The sequence below is a fragment of the Leptodactylus fuscus genome, chromosome 5 (assembly GCF_031893055.1).
Source record: "Leptodactylus fuscus isolate aLepFus1 chromosome 5, aLepFus1.hap2, whole genome shotgun sequence".
Taxonomy (NCBI): Eukaryota; Metazoa; Chordata; class Amphibia; order Anura; family Leptodactylidae; genus Leptodactylus; species Leptodactylus fuscus.
Genome location: NC_134269.1, coordinates 74,110,217 through 74,134,677, shown reverse-complemented (window position 1 = coordinate 74,134,677; position 24,461 = coordinate 74,110,217). Strand labels below are relative to the sequence as shown.

The 24,461-nt window shown below is 39.5% G+C and overlaps 1 protein-coding gene across 1 annotated transcript in view; it reads left to right on the top strand.

Moving 5' to 3' along the window:
* The window catches only part of SLC12A1 (solute carrier family 12 member 1), an 86,713-nt gene that overhangs the window by 56,579 nt on the left and 5,673 nt on the right, over nt 1-24,461 (top strand). The window contains exons 20-23 of the mRNA XM_075273442.1: nt 12,763-12,906; nt 21,786-21,911; nt 23,326-23,437; nt 23,737-23,823. Of these exons, the coding sequence (XP_075129543.1) occupies nt 12,763-12,906; nt 21,786-21,911; nt 23,326-23,437; nt 23,737-23,823 (469 nt within the window). The remainder of the gene's footprint in view (nt 1-12,762; nt 12,907-21,785; nt 21,912-23,325; nt 23,438-23,736; nt 23,824-24,461) is intronic.

The window sequence follows — 24,461 nt, the reverse complement described above, 5'->3', positions numbered from 1 at the left end:
ATGCAGCTTTTTTTGTTGCAGATTTTGGTGCTTTTTTTTGAGCCAAACCTAGTAGTGGCTACAGAAGGAATGGGAAATAAAAAGGAGGTTCCTATTCTTCTACCTTCTGCTCAATTCACTCCTGACTTGGCTAAAAAAAAACCCAAAAACAAAACACAGTAATATCTGCAACACAAAAAGCTACATTGCCACAATGTGGGGCCTCAGCCTAAAGGGATCCTTATCCTTATCATGGATCCCTAGAACAAACTCATGGTTCATACAATCTTAGTGTACAAGAAGCCTGTTTTTTGCTGGCATTTTGTCATACAAGGATAATGAGCAAAAGGGTCAATTGCCCAAAAGCTAGCACCATTTAAAGGCCATCGCCTCTCTCCTCTACAGTGTAAACTTGTACTTTGGCATCTCACTGGGAACTTCATGTTAGTGGCTGTGATATCACACAGCTGCTTCATGCTGACATTATTTTGGTACTATATAACTAGGCTACTTTCAGTACTGTATGGCTTTGATATGTATACACAATATGGCTGTACAATGTGGATACTGTATTATAGTGTAGATATGCATTCTACTATATTGTTATTTACTGCTGTAGCATTATTTAGGCCCAGTGTGACACATTTATTTTGGTACTATTATAGTAGCATTACTCTCCACAGGTTTTGATCAATAGCTTTCATAGAGTCACGTGCATAATATGATGGTGTTTTAAACCCCTACTGATTATTTGTTTCCCTTTGTACCAATTCATTAAGATATTTTGGATGGAACAAGCATTTAGGTTTTATAAAAAGCCAAAATTGTTAATTAATATGGCTGCAACCAGGTCACCGGCCTTTATAAATCAGATATCTGTGAACAAGTAGGAAGAAATAGCAGTTTAGGACACAGAAATCCCAGTTTTCTGGCACTACTAAATCAAATTATAGATGATAAAAATATTGAATTATAGTTTTGTTTTATTCCTTTTCAGGGATTGATGCTTACAAATTACCGGTTTTATGCAAAGCTATAATTAATTCAGATTTGAGCTGTGAATTTCCTGTAATCTGTTTATTGGAAAGCAATGAAATACACATTCTCTTGTTCACCTTGCGTTGCCATAACTCATTTCATGATAGCGGAGAACAGGGTGTAAAGGAAAATGTTACATTCAATGAAAGTGACATCAATTATGATAGTAATAAATGTCCTGGAACTGGTGGACTGAACCAGTATAGTAATGGTTTGTAGCATACAGTGACACATTCAGTTATGATGATAACATGCATGATTTATACTTTGTCACATGTAATTCCATATTCCATCTTCTTCTAAAGACAAAATATATGCAATGATAAAAAATAGATCAATGATTAGAATGGGAAATGGACACAGACTTAAAGATAAATGCAGTTATACAAATTATATATTGTTTTAATCTGCAAACTGGTTTGCTAAATACCAGGGTCTATGATCAATCCAGGGGTAGACATAGCATTGATACGACCTATGTAGCTACACAATGGCTATTCAGGTCAGAGAGCCCTATCAGCTTGAGGCTGAGGCCCCATGTTGCAGAAAAACTGCTTTTTTGTTGCAGATTTTGCTTCATTTTTTTGAGCCAAAGCGAGAAGTGAATTTAGCAGAAACTAAAAATATAACTGCTCCGTTTATACACTATGTGATCAAAAGTATCCGGACACCTGGCTGGAAATGACTTACAAGTTTGTGGCGCCCTCCATGGGTAATGCTGGAATTCAATATGGTGTTGGTCCACCCTTAGCCTTGATGACAGCTTCCACTCTCGCAGGCATACGTTCAATCAGGTGCTGGAAAGTTTCTCGGGGAATGGCAGCCCATTCTTCACGGAGTGCTGCACTGAGGAGAAGTATCGATGTAGGTTGGTGAGGCCTGGCACGAAGTCGACGTTCCAAAACATCCCAAAGGTGTTCTATAGGATTCAATTCAGGACTCTGTGCAGGCCAGTCCATTACAGAGATGTTATTGTCGTGTAACCACTCCGCCACAGACCGTGCAGTATGAACAGGTGCTCGATCATGGTGAAAGATGCAATCGCCATCCCCGAATTGCTCTTCAACAGTGGGAAGCAAGAAGGTGTTTAAAGCATCAATCTAGGCCTGTGCTGTGATAGTCCCACGCAAAACAACAAGGGGTGTAAGCCCCCTCCATGATAAACATGACCACACCATAACACCACCGCCTCTGAATTTTACTGTTGGCATTACACACGCTGGCAGATGACGTTCACTGGGCATTCGCCATACCCACACCCTGCCATCGGATCGCCACATTGTGTACCGTGATTCATCACTTTACACGTTTTTGCACTGTTCAATTGTCCAATGTTTACGCTCCTTACACCAAGCGAGGCGTTGTTTGGCATTGACCTGTGTGATGTGTGGCACCCAATCACTTGACCACGTTCATAGTCCGTGAGTTCCGCGGAGCGCCCCATTCTGCTCTCTCACGATGTTTAATGTCTACTGAGGTCGCTGATATGGAGTACCTGGCATTAAGTGGCAGCACAATGCACCTAATATGAAAAACGTATGTTTTGGGGGGTGTCTGGATACTTTTGATCACATAGTGTATTTCCCATTGCTTTTCTGTTGCACACCTACAAACATCTTGCTTATATAGCTTATCAGGTTGTCCCAAGATTGACGCTTATTATCAAGAATAGATGTTAAGTGTCTGATCACTAGTGATCACTCTGCTGGGGTCTCCACTGATCATAAGAATGTGGGTCCCGAGTCCCCAGTTTACGTGAATTTGTAGTTGCTGTAATAAGAGTCTATGAGATTGCTGTACCTAACCAAGTACAGCACTCAAAGAGTCTTTGTGGATGTGAAATTATCAGCTCCATTAAAGTAAAGGACATGGGACTGTGTGCTTGTGATCAGAGGAAACCCCATCAATCAGATATTTATTACTATCTGGGTGAGAATTGTAGATCCTGGGACAGTAATAATAATAATTCTGTTGCCTGCAGCAACAACTGGATGGAGTTTACTGAGCACAAACTGGTAACTTTATTTAAAGCAAACTGCCCCTAGTGGTGATAGAATTATATTTCACTCCGGCTTTTATGTACAATTTAAATAAATTAGGCAAATGAACAAGTCATTAGAGATTAGAGTAAAGATGTCAGACACTTAACATTAGTCATTGATTCTATACATGGAAAGCCTAAACCTCTAATACAACATTGGTCAATATTACACATTATTGGTCATCAGGGGGGATTGTGCTGTCTACCATTATACTGTAGAACAGATTTCTTTGAAATAGACATGAATATGTTGTTATCCTATACATCTGACCTATTGGAGTAAATGCCTAATATCAGATGTATTGGTCAAATGTTTTTCCCTTATATCAAGGGATAGATAATAAATAAGATCTATAAGAAAAGGCTAAGGATGCACATAGCAAAATGCACCTAAAAAATGCAAAAGGATCAGTCATGTCGAACTCCAACATGTACAATTCCAGTTTCGGTTCCATCCTGTTGAATGAGGTTGTCTTCTTGGCAAGTAAATTATAATGAATAAAGCAGCTGCAGAAATTTTTACAACAGATCTGCTGCATATGAATATATTATAACCTGGATCTCCCCCTCTCTCCTAAAGGGAATGATTAGGATAATAAGTATATTGTAAAGAATTGTTAAAAATGTAAATTCTAACATAATAGTTAAAGTCATTGCAAAGTTGGAGATTTCATTTTGTGGTGATATCATATTTTATGTTACTTTTTATGGCAATGTAAACAGCTCTAGTGTTTTTGTGACTCATACTGCATAGACAGTAGGACAAGACAAATCCTGAGATATTTCGTTTTACAACACATTTGCCAGGAATGTATCTGCTGCCATCTGCTGGAAATCATAGCCCATAGCATGTGACTACAGAAATGGTTAAGAATTAATCTGATATTGACCTATCCTAGATAAAGGTCATCAATATCATAGCGGTGGGAAACACATTTAATGCATACCTGAACTATGGGAACTTTTTAGGATAAGCTGACGTGTGTATACAAGAAATAGTATATTGCCGGCCCTACATTTTTATCAAGTTTCTGCTTTGTAGGCTTCATTTCCTATTATACTGTATATAAAAACCAACTTTCCAACTAGATGCATGCATTCCTATTGGTTTCAAAGTCCACATTAGGATTAGTATAGATTGTAAAATACAATTTATTTATTCTAAATGAAACATTATGACAAATACAAAGCAAAAGAAAACATTCACGTCTGAGTCTTCAGAGACCTTCAGTCATTTCTAATTCTCAGTTGCCCCTTTGTTAGTGGTGGAGAAAGACCTCTTGCTACCACATCCTATCATGTCTCCTACAGACTTCACATGGGAACAATAAGAGATTCTGTTCCCCAATGTGTCTGACAACAGTAAAGATCCCAGTACCACCCCCTGTAGACTATAACTCATTTATGACTACTTTTTGACTATGGTCTTTTAGCCAGTTTTGGATCCAGATACAAGTGTTATTCCCTAAACCTAAGGATCATAACTTAACATATACAGTCCTATGAAAAAGTTTGGGCACCCCTATTAATCTTAATCATTTTTAGTTCTAAATATTTTGGTGTTTGCAACAGCCATTTCAGTTTGATATATCTGATAACTGATGGACACAGTAATATTTCAGGATTGAAATGAGGTTTATTGTACTAACAGAAAATGCGCAATATGCATTAAACCAAAATTTGACCGGTGCAAAAAGATGGGCACCTCAACAGAAAAGTGACATTAATATTTAGTACATCCTCCTTTTGCAAAGATAACAGCCTCTAGTTGCTTCCTGTAGCTTTTAATCAGTTCCTGGATCCTGGATGAAGGTATTTTGGACCATTTCTTTCTACAAAACAATTCAAGTTCAGTTAAGTTTGATGGTCGCCGAACATGGACAAGAAAAACACAGTCCACATGGACAGCCCGCTCTCAAATGATCTGAAAACAAAGATTGTTCAACATAGTTGTTCAGGGGAAGGATACAAAACGTTGTCTCAGAGATTTAACCTGTCAGTTTCCACTGTGAGGAACATAGTAAGGAAATGGAAGACCACAGGGACAGTTCTTGTTAAGCCCAGAAGTGGCAGGACAAGAAAAATATCAGAAAGGCAGAGAAGAAGAATGGTGAGAACAGTCAAGGACAATCCACAGACCACCTCCAAAGAGCTGCAGCATCATCTTGCTGCAGATGGTGTCACTGTGCATCGGTCAACTATACAGCGCACTTTGCACAAATAGAAGCTGTATGGGAGAGTGATGAGAAAGAAGCCGTTTCTGCACGTACACCACAAATAGAGTTGCCTGAGGTATGAAAAAGCACATTTGGACAAGGCAGCTTCATTTTGGAAACAAAAATTGAGTTGTTTGGTTATAAAAAAAGGCGTTATGCATGGCGTCCAAAAAGAAACAGCATTCCAAGAAAAACACATGCTACCCACTGTAAAATTTGGTGGAGGTTCCATCATGCTTTGGGGCTGTGTAGCCAATGCCGGCACCGGGAATCTTGTTAAAGTTGAGGGTCGCATGGATTCCACTCAGTATCAGCAGATTCTTGAGAATAATGTTCAAGAATCAGTGACGAAGTTGAAGTTACGCCGGGGATGGATATTTCAGCAAGACAGTGATCCAAAACACCGCTCCAAATCCTCAGGCATTCATGCAGAGGAACAATTACAATGTTCTGGAATGGCCATCCCAGTCCCCAGACCTGAATATCATTGAACATCTGTGGGATGATTTGAAGCGGGCTGTCCATGCTCGGCGACCATCTAACTTAACTGAACTTGAATTGTTTGTCCAAAATACCTTTATCCAGGATCCAGGAACTGATTAAAAGCTACAGGAAGCGACTAGAGGCTGTTATCTTTGCAAAAGGAGGATGTACTAAATATTAATGTCACTTTTCTGTTGAGGTGCCCATACTTTTGCACCGGTCAAATTTTGGTTTATTGCATATTGTGCATTTTCTGTTAGTACAATAAACCTCATTTCAATCCTGAAATATTACTGTGTCCATCAGTTATTAGATATATCAAACTGAAATGGCTGTTGCAAATACCAAAATATTTAGAACTAAAAATGATTAAGATTAATAGGGGTGCCCAAACTTTTTCATAGGACTGTAGCACATGAGAGGGACAGTATCAAAGGCTTCAGAAATTCCAAGTATATGATGTCTAGTGGCAGCACCTTGTCCAGGTTCCTGCTTACCAGGGATGTATCTTGAGGGGGTGCAGAGGGTGCAGTCGCAGCAGGGCCTATAAGCCCTGACATCAGTATTGAGATTGCAGCTTGCATCTGGCCCATAAGCCAAGGAGACCTACAGATTACCCTAACCACACTAAGGCTGATTAAACTCCTTAGCATCTGTAACCATCACCATCAAGAATACTCTGTAGGGATGAGGTAGGGGGCCCCGGACAAAAGATTATACCGGGGGCCCACCGGGGGACTTTAGTTACGCCACTGCTTCTTACTAGAGATGAGCGAGTAGTGTTCGATCGAGTAGGTGTTCGATCGAATACTACGGTATTCGAAATACTCGTACTCGATCGAACACTACTAGCTGTTCGAAGTTTAATGTTCGATGCAGAACCAGCGTTGATTGGCAGAATGCTATACATTCTGCCAATCAACGCTGGCTCTTCTCTTACCTTTTCGAAGTCTTCTCCGCGCTGTGTCCCCGCGTCTTCTTCCAGGTGGAATTCACTCTGCCTAGGCATCCGGCCTAGGCAGAGCTGACTGCGCATGCGCGGGCATGCACGCGCATACACGCGCATGCGCAGTCGGTTCTGCTCAGGCCGGATGCCTAGGCAGAGTGAATTCCACCCGAAAGAGGACACGGGGACCCTGCGCTGGGAGAAGACTTCAAGGGGAATGCAGCCCGACCGTCACTCGTGGACTTGGTAAGTTTTATTTTATTGAGTGTTGCCTACCCCTGAAACGAGCATTTCCCCCCATAGACTATAATGGGGTTCGAAATCCGTTCAAAAAATCGAACAGTGTGCGGCTGTTCGAATCGGATTTCGAACCTCGGACACATTAGTGTTCACTCATCTCTATTTCTTACCACTACATAAAAAGTGAATAAATTGGTTCCCCACAACTTGCCCTTCATAAAGATATGCTAGATACTGCTGGTTATATTGCTATCTAAAACACAAATCAATGTGGCCTATTAATAGACTTCCACATAATTTTACAGCTATATAAATTAAGCTCACCAGCATATAGTTGTCAGGCATCTTTTTATGAATACTGGAATACTGTTAGACCCATTCCACGTGGTCCTTATTTGTATATTGGGATTCCATTAAGGGATAATCCCATTGAACAAAATATGTGCAATAGATCTTCATGATTAAAAATAAAACAGAATCAAGATTTATGCTCACTTACTTCTACATGGTATGAAACTACTTGTTCTTTTACCCATGGCAAACATTCTAACTCTGTCTAGCTCCTCCATAATACTCCTTTGGCCTCTATCAAGTGAATACTGGCCAATGATAGATAGATAGATAGATAGATAGATAGATAGATAGATAGATAGATAGATAGATAGACTGCAAATGTTTTGTAGCAACATGAGTATTCAAATGGCATTACAGAGGTTATCCGGGCAAAAAAAATAATTTTTTTAAATAGGCTGGGGGAAGTGAAAAAAAATAAAAATAAAATCATACTCATCTGCCCCTGGTGTCCTCCCAGCGCGGTCTGATCCTGCTGCTCCGATGTTGTCTTGAAGTTAAATTCCTCACCGGCTGTGACGTCCCAGGTAGAGACATCACATGTCCTTCACTGAGGTCACTGATTGGTCTCAGCAGTAATGTGCGGCAGAGATTTTGCTGGAATGCTACAACAGACCGGCAGGATTGGACCACGCTGGAAGGCACTGGAGCACCAGGGAAAGGTGAGTGTGATTTTTTTTTATTTTTTCTTCACTTCCCCAGGCCAATTAAAATAATAAATTTTTTGCCTCGTCAATCCCTTTAAATATAAATATATATATATATATATATATATATATATATATATATATATATACAGTCCTATGAAAAAGTTTGGGCACCCCTATTAATCTTAATCATTTTTAGTTCTAAATATTTTGGTGTTTGCAGCAGCCATTTCAGTTTGATATATCTAATAACTGATGGACACAGTAATATTTCAGGATTGAAATGAGGTTTATTGTACTAACAGAAAATGTGCAATATGCATTAAACCAAAATGTGACCGGTGCAAAAGTATGGGCACCTCAACAGAAAAGTGACATTAATATTTAATAGACCCTCCTTTTGCAAAGATAACAGCCTCTAGTCGCTTCCTGTAGCTTTTAATCAGTTCCTGGATCCTGGATGAAGGGATTTTGGACCATTCCTCTTTACAAAACAATTCAAGTTCAGTTCAGTTTGATGGTCGCCAAACATGGACAACCTGCTCTCAAATGATCTGAAAACAAAGATTGTTCAACATAGTTGTTCAGGGGAAGGATACAAAAAGTTGTCTCAGAGATTTAACCTGTCAGTTTCCACTGTGAGGAACATAGTAAGGAAATGGAAGACCACAGGGACAGTTCTTGTTAAGCCCAGAAGTGGCAGGCCAAGAAAAATATCAGAAAGGCAGAGAAGAGGAATGGTGAGAACAGTCAAGGACAATCCACAGACCACCTCCAAAGAGCTGCAGCATCATCTTGCTGCAGATGGTGTCACTGTGCATCGGTCAACTATACAGCGCACTTTGCACAAATAGAAGCTGTATGGGAGAGTGATGAGAAAGAAGCAGTTTCTGCAAGCACGCCACAAACAGAGTCGCCTGAGGTATGTAATAGCACATTTGGACAAGCCAGCTTCATTTTGGAAGAAGGTCCTGTGGACTGATGAAACAAAGATTGAGTTGTTTGGTCATACAAAAAGGCGTTATGCATGGCGTCCAAAAAAAACAGCATTCCAAGAAAAACACTTGCTATCCACTGTAAAATTTGGTGGCGGTTCCATCATGCTTTGGGGCTGTGTGGCCAATGCCGGCACCGGGAATCTTGTTAAAGTTGAGGGTCGCATGGATTCCACTCAGTATCAGCAGATTCTTGAGAATAATGTTCAAGAATCAGTGACGAAGTTGAAGTTACGTCAGGGATGGATATTTCAGCAAGACAATGATCCAAAACACCGCTCCAAATCGACTCAGGCATTCATGCAGAGGAACAATTACAATGTTCTGGAATGGCCATCCCAGTCCCCAGACCTGAATATCATTGAACATCTGTGGGATGATTTGAAGCGGGCTGTCCATGCTCGGCGACCATCTAACTTAACTGAACTTGAATTGTTTGTCCAAAATACCTTTATCCAGGATCCAGGAACTGATTAAAAGCTACAGGAAGCGACTAGAGGCTGTTATCTGTGCAAAAGGAGGATCTACTAAATATTAATGTCACTTTTCTGTTGAGGTGCCCATACTTTTGCACCGGTCAAATTTTGGTTTAATGCATATTGCACATTTTCTGTTAGTACAATAAACCTCATTTCAATCCTGAAATATTACTATGTCCATCAGTTATTAGATATATCAAACTGAAATGGCTGCTGCAAACACCAAAATATTTAGAACTAAAAATGATTAAGATTAATAGGGGTGCCCAAACTTTTTCATAGGACTGTATATATATATTGAACGCTTAAAACTCTTTTCACAAAACAGGTTTCTCACATAACTATCCTTACTACATACAGGGGACTATGGGGACCTATGCTTTTTTTTACAGGTTATGAAGGGTCAGTGCAGTATTTTGGCGCTGATTTTGACGGTGAATCCACCTCAAAATCAGTCTCCATAAAAACTCTCCCAATAGAACTCTATTGGGAGGATTTTTTTGGGAGGTTGATTTTGAGGCGGATTCAGCATTAAAATCAGCGCCACAAAACAGCATGCACTAACCCCTCATAACCTGTAAAAGAAAGCGTAGGAGCTCTCAGTTGTGCTGCAGAAGGTCACCTCGTGTTCAGATTATAATGCGGTTCCACGTATTATTTCGTAGGCTAAACAAAAACGTGATGAACCTTTTTGAGTCCCCTGTATGTGCTGAGGATAGTTATGTGAGAAACCTGTTTTGTGAAGAGATTTTTGATGAAAATACTGAGAGAATTATTAGGGATAACCTTTCTGTATGCATCATATGGATGATTAATGTTATATCCTATTAAATACAGCCATCCTGTTATTATAGCACAGCCTAATTAAAGAAGAAGTATTAACGATCGTAAGTGTCAGATGGGTAATTGAAGTCCGTATCAGTTGACTATGCACTGTGTAGAAACCATTTTTATACGCCATTTGCCAGACAAGGAAGATTAGCTCTGTACTTCATTCTTGTACAATAAAAGGTAACTTTCCCAGTGAGGAACCTTTACCACAGTCTAGTGCTCCTATCACATTAATGGATAACAAACCTCTTAATGCTTAATTCTGAATGATGCCCCTTTCTCTGATGGAAATATGTACCATTCACGATAGAAATTGGCCATTATATTATCCAATTTTTATTGTAATTCCTTGTACATTTTTGTATTTGAATATATAAAAATATTAATGCAGTGTTAATACAGTATATACATTAGCAGAGGCGTAACATGAAGCTCCTAGGCCCCATTGCTATATCTGTACCAGGCGCCTCAGTTATAAGATATCATTTGTAGTACTGGTCTCTTCATATTGGGAAAATACACCTTATGGGCCTCTTAAGACTCATGCATTGTGGTGTGATCACAACCTCTGCACCTGTTAAGTTGCGCTCCATACATTAGTATGTGTATAGTATGTATCAGTCTAGCTTGAGTTACATGTTCAGTGCAACTATATTAAGAAATACCACCAGATCACTTCTGAAACTTTAATATTACTGAGATGTCATGTTTATCAGTTACGTTGTTATTTTGCAGCTCAATCCTATTCAAGCATTGGGAAATTGTACTGAGCTGCAATACCACCCAAGGGCCAAAGCCCCTTCAATCAGCTGATCGATAAGGGCCCTGGAAACATGATAAAAATGTAGGTCCGGGAATACCGAGTGTGCACCTTCGCAGGCGTATGGAGTAGTAAAAAGCCTTTTTCTCTCCACTGGGGAATTGTGAGAAAAATATGCAAATCTGTTTTCCAAGATGTAAATAGGAAAACAGTGCCTCTGTTTGCTGCCTTCTAGGGGCAGCCCCCTCAAACATCATGCATGACTTTTTCACTAAGGCTGCCTTCACACAGAGTAACGCCAGGCTTGTAAAAATCCTCATTCACAGCCGTACACGCGAGCGCTGCGGAAGGCTCCCGAACACTTCCCATTCACTTCAATGGGAGCGCTCGTAAAGACCCCAGAGTATAATAATCGGAGACCCGGGGGAATAAAAACATAAAAAACGACTGTTTCTTACCTGTCCCCAGGCTCCTACGCTGTCGGCCTCTGCTGCCATCCTTCTTCAATGACGTTGGACGTCACATGACCCAGGACACAGGCCTCAAAGTCCAAAAACCACTTCCTAATTAGGAAGCTTTTTTTTTCCGGACCAAATTACGCTACATGGTATTCATGTGTGAACTAAGCCCTACGGAGATTGCTGGGGCTTTAAAGATGGAGACACTGCACTGTGTTGTGCCCCCCCCCACCCAGAGTAAACCCCCCTGGGGCCAGCTTTATCTGTGCAGGACAGCTCCCGATGTGTAGAGATTGCAGGAGCCATCCTGTTTTTATGACAGCTGAAAGCTTTCTATGACCAGCCCCAATAGCTATATAGCAAAAGTCCCATAGAATGCAATACAGTTGTATTGCAGTATATGGGACATGCTATAAAACAATTGCAGGTTCAAGTCCCCTAGTGGAGCTAATGAAATAGTTAAAAAAAGAAAGTTTAAAATTTGAAAAATAAAAAAATTCAAATCACCCCCTTTCCCTGGATTTGAAATACAAAAAGGAAATAATACAAAATTAAACATAAACAAATTATATATCCTCACGTCCAAAAACAATTGATCTACAAAGGCTGTGGATGTGTACAGTAAAGAGCAGTCTGCCTCCCATTACTGATAGTATTGGTCTCTTCATATGTAATTCTGCCAGGAGTGACTGTACAGTAGCAAACAAATACCTGAGAAAAGACCAAGTGACCATAATATAGGAGATCCAGGAATACTGAACTACAAATGCAGGGCAAATACATGCAGGTATGCAGCTAAAACACAGGAAAAAAACAACAATCTATGAGCACAGTCACAAAAGTTGCTTGCTGCCTGTCATAAAGTCCCATGTCTAAATACACAAGCAAGTAGAAACAAGTATATAGAAGACTTTCCTTAAATTGTAAGCTGTGAGATTTGCTGAATGTTCAGTCCTTTTCACACAGCAAGTTGTTTGCTGACAGGCTGTGAGGAGAATCAACCCCTCCACCCTCCACTCACTAGGAAGATATCTTGCTTTTGGATGGTATGTATGGATGGACCTTCCCTAGTAACAAGGAGTGAATTGCAAACAAGCTAGAAAGGAAAAACCTAGTGGCAGGAACTTTGGAGAGGATCGAGAGTCAGAAAACAGCGCCATGTTTAATTAGACTACATTAAATTGTGGTCCAGAATCATATCCTCTATTAAATTAGTCTAAGTTGTCTGAAAATGTAGTCAACATTTAAGTCTCCAGAATCTATCCTAACTTTTTCTGTCTTCATATACTATTTTCTAGAAGAGTTCCAGAGACTAGAACAAGAGAGACTGGCACTTGAAGCAACCATTAAAGACAGTGAATTTCAAGATGGGCATAGTAGAATTCGCAGGTTCTTCGGGAAATCCACCAAGCTGAATATTTCTAGTCAAGTGTCTAATAAAGGTAACCCCATTGCAGAGTTTTCACAGGTTTTCTTTAGACTATATCTCACGGTTATAGAATTGTGAGAGTTGGTATTAAAACTAACTATATACTTTAAGAGAACCCCCCCCCAAAAAAAAAAAAAAAGTTGTTATTGTGTTTGTGTGAGTTATTCCATTTTCTAAATAATTTACAAAATAGTTCCTGAAAGGAAAATATATGACTTCATCTAAATTAAAATTAGAGCCTGAAGGAATAGCGGTGTCATTTATATACATTACAAGGATTTCTACTTATAACTATTTATGTTATGTTGAGCTGTCAAAATAGCACCCACTAAATAATAGCGTACTTTAGCTATAGCGACATTTGCATTTAGCTTGAAGGGAGTTCACACTTATTGCATGGTAAGCAGCCTGATTTCCTGCTTATGTATTCACAAATAAAGTGATTGCAGGAAAATACATAAATTAGATCTGATGCAGTGGATTCTATTGTATATCGGCCTCCAGTATTAGATGCTATTGACTCATTTTTCGCTACTGACAGCAATACGTTGAGTTCTCCATTCAGCATATTTGTGTGTCTTGAACCAAGTTTGTAAAGTTTTGTGATACAAATGTACGGCTCAATGTGAAACTCTAGGAAAATGTTCAGAATTAGTAAATTAGGAATGCAATAAGATTCTTAAGTCTTTAAGTCTTCCTGGATGACAAGAACCTATATACACAGTATAATGCTCAGCAGTGTTCCAACACAATAGTTGTGCCATATAAAAAAAAAAAAGAAAATGTAATACTTACCAAGTCCCGTTACCAAGAAACTCGATGAAGCTCTTTTCCTCTTGCCTTGGGGTCGATGTAGCAGGTCTGCACTGAGCCGAAGATATCACTAGGAAGCTAAAGACCCCGGCTTCGCCAACAGAGTTCTATCAAGATCAATGGCCATCTTCTAAGCAGAATGTGTGGGGCCCCTAGTGGATTTCCATAGTAGGGAATTCATTACTTACAGTATCATTTTATATATACTGATTTCTAGTCCGTATATTAGTCTTCATTAATGTATGCCAAATTAAGAACTATTATGTTGCTTGCGGGAAGCTTTATAGGAATTCAGATGGCAAGTATATAGAGCCGTTCCTGCTTCTACATATTAGCTAGCTTTTGGATTAATCTACACATTTAACTCAATGGGGAGAGGGGAATAGGCTGCAGTCATTCCCCTCTGTTATAATATATACTAATGATCAAGCATGTTGAAATTCAACATATCTAATCCTTTTATCCCCTTTTTCTGCTGTTAGGGGACTCTTGGGTTGACCTATACTCATTATATTATCAGACAGTTACATTTGGCTGGCTGACCTAAATCTAATATGTACTAACTCATTTAGCTGTGAGATCACCCTGAAGCTAAAATTTTTGGAAACAAAAAAATTGACAGCAGCTATGTATATGAATGTGTAAAAAGTTATGGAATAGCTCAAATGAACTCTAAGAATCTAGCAGTCTAATAGTCTGGAGGGAGGTCTTTTTAACAAACTCTGGCACACAAGCCATGTATCACATGTATACTCTGGCATTTTTGTAAATCGCAGCATGTCAATTATACCTACAGAAACGTTGGCGGTTTCTATTTAGGTATAATAGTGACAGAAAGTCCACAAAGGAAAACTTTGCAGACTTTGTTTCTCCCGCAGTCTTTTCCTTAGTGGTTTCTCGCTGTGGCTCACCATGTGAGACTTTGCCGTACACAAAAAAGGAGTTGGCTTAATATAAATTGGGCATGGTTTACCAGAAAATTCAGAATGGGGTGGAACTGGAGGAAAAAAACATTTGTGCAAATTTTTTTAGAGGCTTTGTTTTTATGGTGTTCACTTTGCAACCAAAATTACATTTCATCTGTATTCTATGTTTCGGTTCGATTCTAATGATAAAGCATTGCAATGCATAAAGTTATACAAAATTGTCAAGAGATGTGGTAGGGTTATTATTCAGCATAAGCTCGCTGTTTTACAGACATACATGGAACTGTCATAGATGTAGCATAGATGTAGAGACTGTACACATCACCCAGTGCATATTGGGGTATTGACAAATATCAAATATTAGTACATAACTGAATCCCCTACCTGATATAAGGGTTGCTTCACATCTGTATTTGTATTCCGTCCGGGGGAGGTGCCAGGGGAACCCCCCCAAATGTAATACCAAATGCAATTGCAAGCGCTGTGCAGTAAAAGCACACGAACCCCATAGACTATAATGGGATCCGTGTGCTTGCCGCGCGCTGCCTGCATGAATCATGCGGACAGGAATGTAGATTGTGAAGTGCTTTCCAGTCCGCATGTTCTGTGCGGAGATCTCGTGGCAAGCACATGGACCCCATTATAGTCTATGGGGATCCGTGTGCTTTCACAGCACACCGCTTGCAATTGCATTTGGTATTCCGTTCGGGGGAGGGGGGGTCCCCCGAAGGAATACCAATGCAGATGTGAACCAACCCTAACCTGCTAGTACATAGTATGCCTGTGAAAATTTCCATTACTACACGGCTGTGTTCTGCTCTACACTCTTTAGATCTGGTACAGGATTTCAGAACCCCAATGATCTGATATTAGTGACCTATCCTAAGGTTAAAACATCATGATCAAGTCTTGGTAAACTCCTTTAAGTGCCAGCTGCCAACAGTACTTTTATAGAAAAAGCCGACTATGAGGGTCTTCATTAAATATGCATAAATTATATTTACCCATTACTTGTGGCAATGCAAAGCCTTTCATTTTCTGTCAGTTTCAACGCATTTTATGAGGGTAGAAGCTTGACATAAGAACTCCTAAATTAAGCAAGACAGCTGGACAGATAATATGGCAGCCTACAAAACTTACAACATATTTATGAATATGAATTATCCTCCTGAGGAAATGAACTTGAACTAAAAAAGGAATATTTTACAAAAACAAGTCAATTTAAATATATTATCAACTTTTCAGATTCCAAACCATGTCATGTTCTCTGCAAACTGATCGTACATTGTATTTTAATGTAATTTTATTCCTGACTAAAATGATTTTATATACAAATATATGCATTGAATTTGTGATTGCTGGTGTTGACAGGGTCAGTGAGATAGATACGCTGGCACGGTCTGTATGATAACATTGGAATAAACTTGTCAAGAGCTATTTATACTCTGAAAAAATAGAAAAGACCAGACAAAGACAAATGATAAAGTGTACACAACTATAGATGTGTGATGCTCAAGAAACTTTCTGTCTGCAAAATAATTTATATGCCATCATTAGTTTGTCCAATTTTCATTAATGATTCCCTTGTGACGAAAATAATGCATTATTATCTAGTCCATGGGTGCAGTACATATACAATGATAGAGAAGATTGTAACCCCTGTCATACTTACCTTTGATTATGAAGCGTAATATAATGGTTGTCAGACAGCCATTCAACTATCAATTGTGATTGGTCCAGGGATTATTTCAATCTTTAAAAAATGTTGGAAAATGGGTTAAATACAGTAAGACTAGTCACTTACTAATATACCGTCTGTTAGCAAGCCTCGCAGGCATTTACAGGACCATGGACCTAGTGTTTATCTCCCTAAGGGGTGTCTTATACCCTGAACACATGGATATCCTTCCCTCCCTGTAGTATAGGAATTCACAGATCACATGTTTTTATCTCAACTATTCTCTGGCATCTCCTTTCTCTCTCATTCTCTGTAAGGATTGTGTTTCACATACTGAGCAGTAGATAGTGTAGTGTTCAGTGAGTAGGAGAATAGCAGGAAAGAAAGAGGATAATTACAAAATTACATTGCAAACTATAATAATAGATATAATAGGTTTTCAGGCACTGTATATAAAGGCAATATATGTCAGAGAAGGGAGGAATTATGGGAATTGCAGTCCTTCAGATTGGTAATTTCATCTAGAGTAAGCTCTGGCAGCATTGTAACATAGGCACTGTACAGAACTGTCCACAAAAATGAAAAACATACTTTTGAACTTTTGTAGTGTAACCTATAAAATATTCATACAGAAATACCGGTAAGTATTTTTTCCATAATTTTATAAGATAAGAAAACCTCTTTAAAGGCAAAGCATTGTTTTCTTTTTATCTGATAAATAGACTACTATAACATTGTGAGGAATTGTGCGGCAACTGAAAAGCAGTCAGTGTCTATCTTTATTAAGACAAGACAAAGGGATTATTTCATGTCCACACCATCTTGCTGAGTTTGTCTATTGCCCGGTATGATGGATATCCATCTTTGTGGCGGTTGGTAGTAGTGTAATGTTTTCTATATGCTCACCATGTTTCCAGTGCCCCTGTATAAGTTATGTTTCCTGATTAGATGCTTTATGAGGTTTTATTACCATCATGAGAATTCATGAAGAAAATATTAGAAAAGCATTGTTTCTAAGTTAGATATTTTAGAACAAAAAATAATAACCTAAACAAGAATCAAGAAATTATCTTTACTCAAATGCCCCTAAATTTATTGCAATTTTTTGTTTAAAAAAAATATTGTAAATATACAAGCTCCAGTGAATTGTTTCTGACAGTATTCTGAGAAGATAACAATTTGTGGAAAGATGCACTTCAAATGCTTGATGGTGTTATCACCTCTCCCATTACGCTATGTTGTGCAATACTGAACATGTCAAGAGCTACTAATCGCCACTCTTAGTGCCCACATGACAGGCCATCTATCACTGTAATTGCTCTCCAAGTTACCAGCTCTCACAGAACCGGCACAGCAAAATAAAAACTCCCCTGTCCTATCAAAACAGTAAGGCTTACTTCATTTTATCATATTTGAAGTCATATGTAAGAATTATAATATTGTGGAAAATGTATAACTAGTTTAACTAGAGGATAAAGAAAATGATTTCATATTTGTTAGTTCTTTTCCTCAGTACTCCTATTGAAGATCCCGCAGTCTGTGCTTTCCCACCCTGACATGGCCAGAAATGGAGAAATCAATATATTAGTACATCTCCCTATATTATAAAAATGAATTTCTGTCTGTCTGTCTGTCTGTCTGTCTGTGTTCTAATGCGAACCAAACAACTGGACCGATCTTCACCAAATTTGGTACAGAGACACTTCAGGTATCCGGGAAGGTTTAAGACGAGACTCCAACTCGCTCGGACGCACCATTGCTGAGATACAGCATTCCAAACACAATGCCCCCCCCCCCCTTAGCCAATACAAACCTGCAAGACTTTCACTCATATTCCAACTGCAATACACACGGTCACTCCACATGCACAATACAACACTGATATCCAAACTGAGATACACGCATCAGAGGATTAGATACACAGATCAGCACACAGTATCACACGCCAGAGGATTAGATACACGGGTCTGCACACAGTCCCACAGACCAGAGGATTAAATACGCACTTCTGCACACAGTTCCACACACTGAAGGATTTGATACGTGTGTCTGCACATGGTTCCACATGCCGAAGGATTAGATACAGGCGTCTACACACAGTTCCACACTCCAGAGGATTAGATACGCGCATCTGCACATATTTGTACACGCCATAGGATTAGATACACGCGTCTGCACAGAGTACCACAGGCCTTAGGATTAGATACACGCGTCTGCACAGAGTACCACAGGCCTTAGGATTAGATACACGCGTCTACACACAGTTCCACACTCCAGAGGATTAGATACGCGCGTCTGCACACAGTTGTACACGCCATAGGATTAGATACACGCGTCTGCACACAGTACCACATGCAGTAGGATTAGATACGCGTGTCTACACATAGTTCCACACGCCGAAGGATTAGATACGCGCCTCTTCACACAATACCACACAGGGGAGGATTAGATACGTGTGTGTGCACACAGTACCACACTTTGGAGGATTAGATACATGCCTCTGCACACAGTACCACATGCCATAGGATTAGATACATATGTCTTCACACAGTTGTACACGCCATAGGATTAGATACACGCGTCTGCACACAGTACCACATGCTGTAGGATTAGATACGTGCCTTTTCACACAATACCATAAAGGGGAGGATTAGATACACGTGTCTTCACACAGTTGTACACGCCATAGGATTAGATACGCGCGTCTACACACAGTACTACATGCCGTAGAATTAGATACACGGGTCTGCACACAGTCCCACACACCAGAGGATTAAATACGCACTTCTGCACACAGTTCCACACACTGAAGGATTTGATACGTGCGTCTGCACACGTTCCAGATGCCGAAGGATTAGATACGCGCATCTACACATAGTTACATACGCCGAAGGATTAGATACGCGCCTCTTCACACAATACCACACAGGGGAGGATTAGATACGTGTGTGTGCACACAGTACCACACTTTGGAGGATTAGATACATGCCTCTGCAAACAGTACCACAAGTCAGAGAATTAGATACGCGTCTCTGCACACAGTACCACACGGGGGAGGATTAGATACACGCATCTGCACACAGTACCACACGGGGGAGGATTAGATACGCGCATCTACACACACTACCACATGCCATAGGATTCGATACGCGCGTCTGCACACAGTACCACATGCTGGGGGATTGGATACGCGCGTCTACACACAGTTCCACACGCCGTAGGATTAGATACGTGCCTCTTCACACAATACCACACAGGGGAGGATTAGATACACGTGTCTTCACACAGTTGTACACGCCATAGAATTAGATACACACGTCTGCACACAGTACCACATGCCGTAGGATTAGATACTTGCATCTAAACACAGTACTACATGGGGAAGGATTAGATACAGCTTTACTCCAGGTATCCATAACAACTGATCACAGGTTTTTCACTGACATTCAAAATGAGATACACATAATCACATGATGCTTATGGACATACACACAAACAACATACAAAATACAACAATGCAAAATTGGACAATTCTTATGGGGCCACTACACAAACATAAAATGTAATATACCCGTGCGAAGCCGGGTCCTCCCTCTAGTACAATATATTATTCAATGTTTCCAATTTGGAAGGGGATTATTGGTATTGAACATTTATGACATCTCAGTCAGACAAATCCTAAAAATTAGCTTTGGTCCTCCTGATCCTAAAGAGGAACTGATTTGACTGTTTTTGTGAATAATTGTGAATAATTTGAGTGAATTTGTTTTAGTGAATAATTTTATTCACCATAATATATCAATTCTGAATCATCTTTTCTTACGTCTACTCTTCTACTTTCTTACGTCTACTCGTCTACTTTTCTTACGTCTACGACTATAAGTCACAAACTGGGTGTTACTGATACATTACCATGTATGAGATTTCCAGAGGTCTAACACACCTGAGGACAATGGCACACAAATAAAGTAGCAATCTAAAGAATTAAAAATTAGAGCCCAATTTTAGTAGTGAATATTACATAAATGTTTGAAGGACCCCTTTATTAACCCCTTCCTACAAGAGGACTTAAGCATATATTTTTATCTAGGTAGGGAAGTTCGGAGAGTTCTCAGGATGGCAACATTTTCTGCGTTTAACCTGTTAGATGCTGTAATCAATTACAAGCACAGCTTCTAAACGGCCACATGTAGGCACCGCCATATTGAAACTGACTGCTGCCCCTAGAGTATCAACAGGAGGTAGTGACTAGTTGGCATGACACAGTGGAGCCTGTGGAAGATTCGCAGACCAGTCATTACTTACCTTCTATGGGTTTTTTTTTTTCAAAAAAACTACATACATTTGATATTACCATGATCCTACTGACCTGCAGAATATAAATAACATGTCAATAACATTTCTACAACACAGTGAATGCTATAAAAACATAACCCATAACAATATGTCACAGCTGCATTTTTTTCCATTTCCATTACCGATGGGCGAATTGGCTCGTAATGAGCCAGGTTTGTCCTAACTATGAAACTGAACAAATTGAGATTTGTCATGGCAAACTAAAATGTCCATCGCATTATATTCTGGGGTCTCTTCAGACGTCAGAGTATAATAGGTGGAGGCCCAGAGGGAAGGGGGGGGGTGATAAAAAAAACCCAAACACTTATACTCACTTCCCGTTACATTTCTTTGCCCGCCTTGTGTCTCGTGCTTTTTTTGTGATGTCATCGGCCTGGATTCAGCATTGACTGGGCCTGAACGGTCAACTGGGGATACTAAGCGTCATGACATCATGTTTGGCATGCCCATATGACTGTGGGTGGCCCAATCTCCACCCTGACCTCCAGGCTGATGACATCACAGACGAGCACCAAATGACATAAGAAAAAAGCCAGGAACTGCGAGGAGGCCCAAAGAAGTAAGTGTGAATGTTTTTTTTATTATCTTTTACATCTCTCCCGGGCCTCCATTTATTATACACTGGGGTCTGAATTTTTTCCTGCCTCCTAATCAATGTTCCATGTCATAGCGGGTCAGGGAAAAGGGGAACATTTTGTAAAAATGAATGTAGTTTTGTTAACAAAATATGTTAAACAACCTACCAATAAAGAATGGATCTGACAGACAGACTAAGCATCTGCAGGGAAAAAAAACATTACAGAAGTCAAGATTGATACTTTTAAATAATGTGGGCTATGATCTTACATCCACTAAATAATTTAAGATGACATTTCTTAAACTGTTTGCATTGTTCTCATTTCAGCCTACTGTTTAATTTGACAAATCCATTTCCTTTGTTCTAGGCAGCTAAAATTTCCATATTTTGGAGTATGATATTAAATATATGAGATTTTATAATCAAATTCAGTCTCTACCTTGGAATATGAAGATGCATTTTTAATGGCACTCTGCTGTCATCTACAATGGAATTGCTGGTGTCTAGTGGCAACAATTTATTATTTTTCCTTCATGTTTTAGAAATCAGTACAAGTCCAACAATGCACATGGGCGAGTATAACCAGAGACTTGTAGAGGCTAGTGAACAATTTAAGAAGAAGCAAGGGAAAGGCACTATTGATGTTTGGTGGCTATTTGATGATGGAGGTAAGATATAATGCAAGGATATGTAAGAAATAATTTACTGCATTTAAAGTGGACCTTCCACGATATCTGCTGACCTATCTGAGAGCAGGATATAATAGAGAGAGATAAACTATGCTCTATAATATGTATGTCATTTGGAGCAGGAGCCTGACAGGACTCCTAGGGAAAACCGTAAGAGTCCTGCTTTCCTCGCTCATACACACAGTGAATGACAGTCTTCTGCATACACATTGACACAGGGAAAGCAGTTAATCACTCTGTTTGGGCAAGGAAATCAGGACTCTGAAGCTGAGACTGCAACTTGAAGAAAAACAAAAAACCAACAAAGCAAAATCTGCAACCAAAAAAGCAGCTTTCTCATAACATGGGGCTTCAGCCTTACTGTCTTCCTTAGGCTGAGTTCACACAGGATATTTTGGTCAGGATTTTGACGCTGTATTCACCTCAAAATCCTGACCAAAAAGACGGCTTCCATTGAAATCAATGGTAGCCAGTCAGGTCTTTTTCCTGAGAGCCGTTCGCCTCACGAATCCGCCTAACTAACTCCCTCCTCCCAACTAGGCCCATTCATTAGGCCTAATCCGGAGTGGAGTTCGTGGCTGGATGCCGGTGCACTGCACGGCTACCCGTTTTTGGTCCGGAACCTGAGACGGCCTCCGCCTCAGGTTCCAGACCAAAAAACCCAGTGTGAATCTGGCCTTAGGAATCCTCGGAGTAGTTACTGTGTCTTATATTTAGAAATCCTTCCCCTAAATCATATACACCTATCACATGATACAAGTTTTCCCCTCTCTAGCATATTTTGCTCTCAGATAAAGCAGCATAAATCACTTGACTTTTTTTTTTATCATAGTATAGATATGTTTTTATCCCAGGCATATAAATTAATATGCTTACTGTAGATTTGTTAACCACCCCAAATCCTTTCCTTAAAGTTAAAGTTCTGGTTTAAGAAAGAACTTGTAGTGGATATATTTAAATAGGAAAGTGAGTGCACTTACCGACTACATTCCCTGGCAATCGGCCTTCGTTGCTCCTCACCAATGTTTATTGATGGGGCTGAAGCGGTGACATTACTGGAGCAGGCCATCACTGGTCATGAGCCACCAATATGATGCCACCATTTCATCCCCCATTAGCAAATAAACAACAAATACTGGTGGAGAGCAGCATAGACAGAGTGGAGGGGATTCAGAAGATAAGCCCCTCTTCTTTATGGAGTTTTTCGCTTCCTCAGTATAAGAACTACACAGAACTTAAGGTGAATTGCTACTTTTCGGAAAGTTGGAAAGGTCAAGGCACGAGGGAGCTAAATTCTGTTGGTGGTAGGTTTATAATAGGGTAGAATTGCATGGTAACCCAATGTTCAGGTTGGCCTTACTCCTCTTGTATGAAATGTGTTTGTTTTTTTTAGGCTTGACGCTACTTCTTCCACATATTCTTACCCTGAGAAAGAAATGGAAGGATTGTAAACTGCGAATCTTTATGGGCGGAAAAGTGAACCGTATTGAAGATGAAAAATTGATGTAATTATGCAAATAGTTTGTCCGGCTTTATTTTATAAACTTCAAAGACTGAAAATAATCTTATGTAAATGCGGCACGTCTTCATTATTCTTTTTAAAGACTGTAATTAAATGTTCATCAAATATATATATTTATTTCCCCAGGGTCCAGGCATATTTTCCTTCTTGTAAGCATCTCAGAGAGGAAGGAAAATATATCCTACCTAAAGTAGAATTTATTTTTGTAGCTTTTCATTTGGATGGAAATTAGTTAGGAACCACAGGCACATTACATTCATATTTTATTCTTTATCTTCACAGGATGGCCGCACTTCTCAGTAAGTTCCGCATTAAATTTGCCGATGTATATATTGTTGCAGACATTAACACTAAGCCAAGCAAAGAAAGGTATGTAACAGTGGCATATTGTCAGACTTGCTGCATCAAACTACAATACTTTTATTACCTGTTTTATAGGTAGGGAACTGTCGGTAAGCAGGAGTAACATAAAACTCATTTACCGATACAGCAATACAGGGCCCCCATGGATCAAGTACATCGAAAATGGTCTAACTGCGCATTTGCTGTAAAGTTTTAGAGTGTTTATTAACTATGCAGTCATTATTATTTTATTATATTATAACTGTCATTGTTCTTGTTATTATTACAGCTCTTTATAATCTTCAGCATTGCTTTACAATAATAGCTAGTACATTTGTGTGAAAGTATACAGGATTTATCAACTTTGTCATTCTATTAACTTTTATAATACAACAACACAAAGTTACATACAAAGTTCATTTAAGTCGATATGGAGCTCTTTGTCCCACCTATATAGCTATCAAGTGAAGCTTTACTTAAAGGGAAACTGTCTCTTGGTTTTTCCATCATAAATTCCCCATAATGTGCAGGATCAAATAATTCCCTTTGCATTGCTGCCCTTCTGTAATCTTTCTGTTGCTGCAAAGTAAAGTTATAAATGTTTGAAAGTATAAAAAGTTGTACGCAAATTACCCTAAGTAGTCATGGGGGCGGGGACAGCTTCA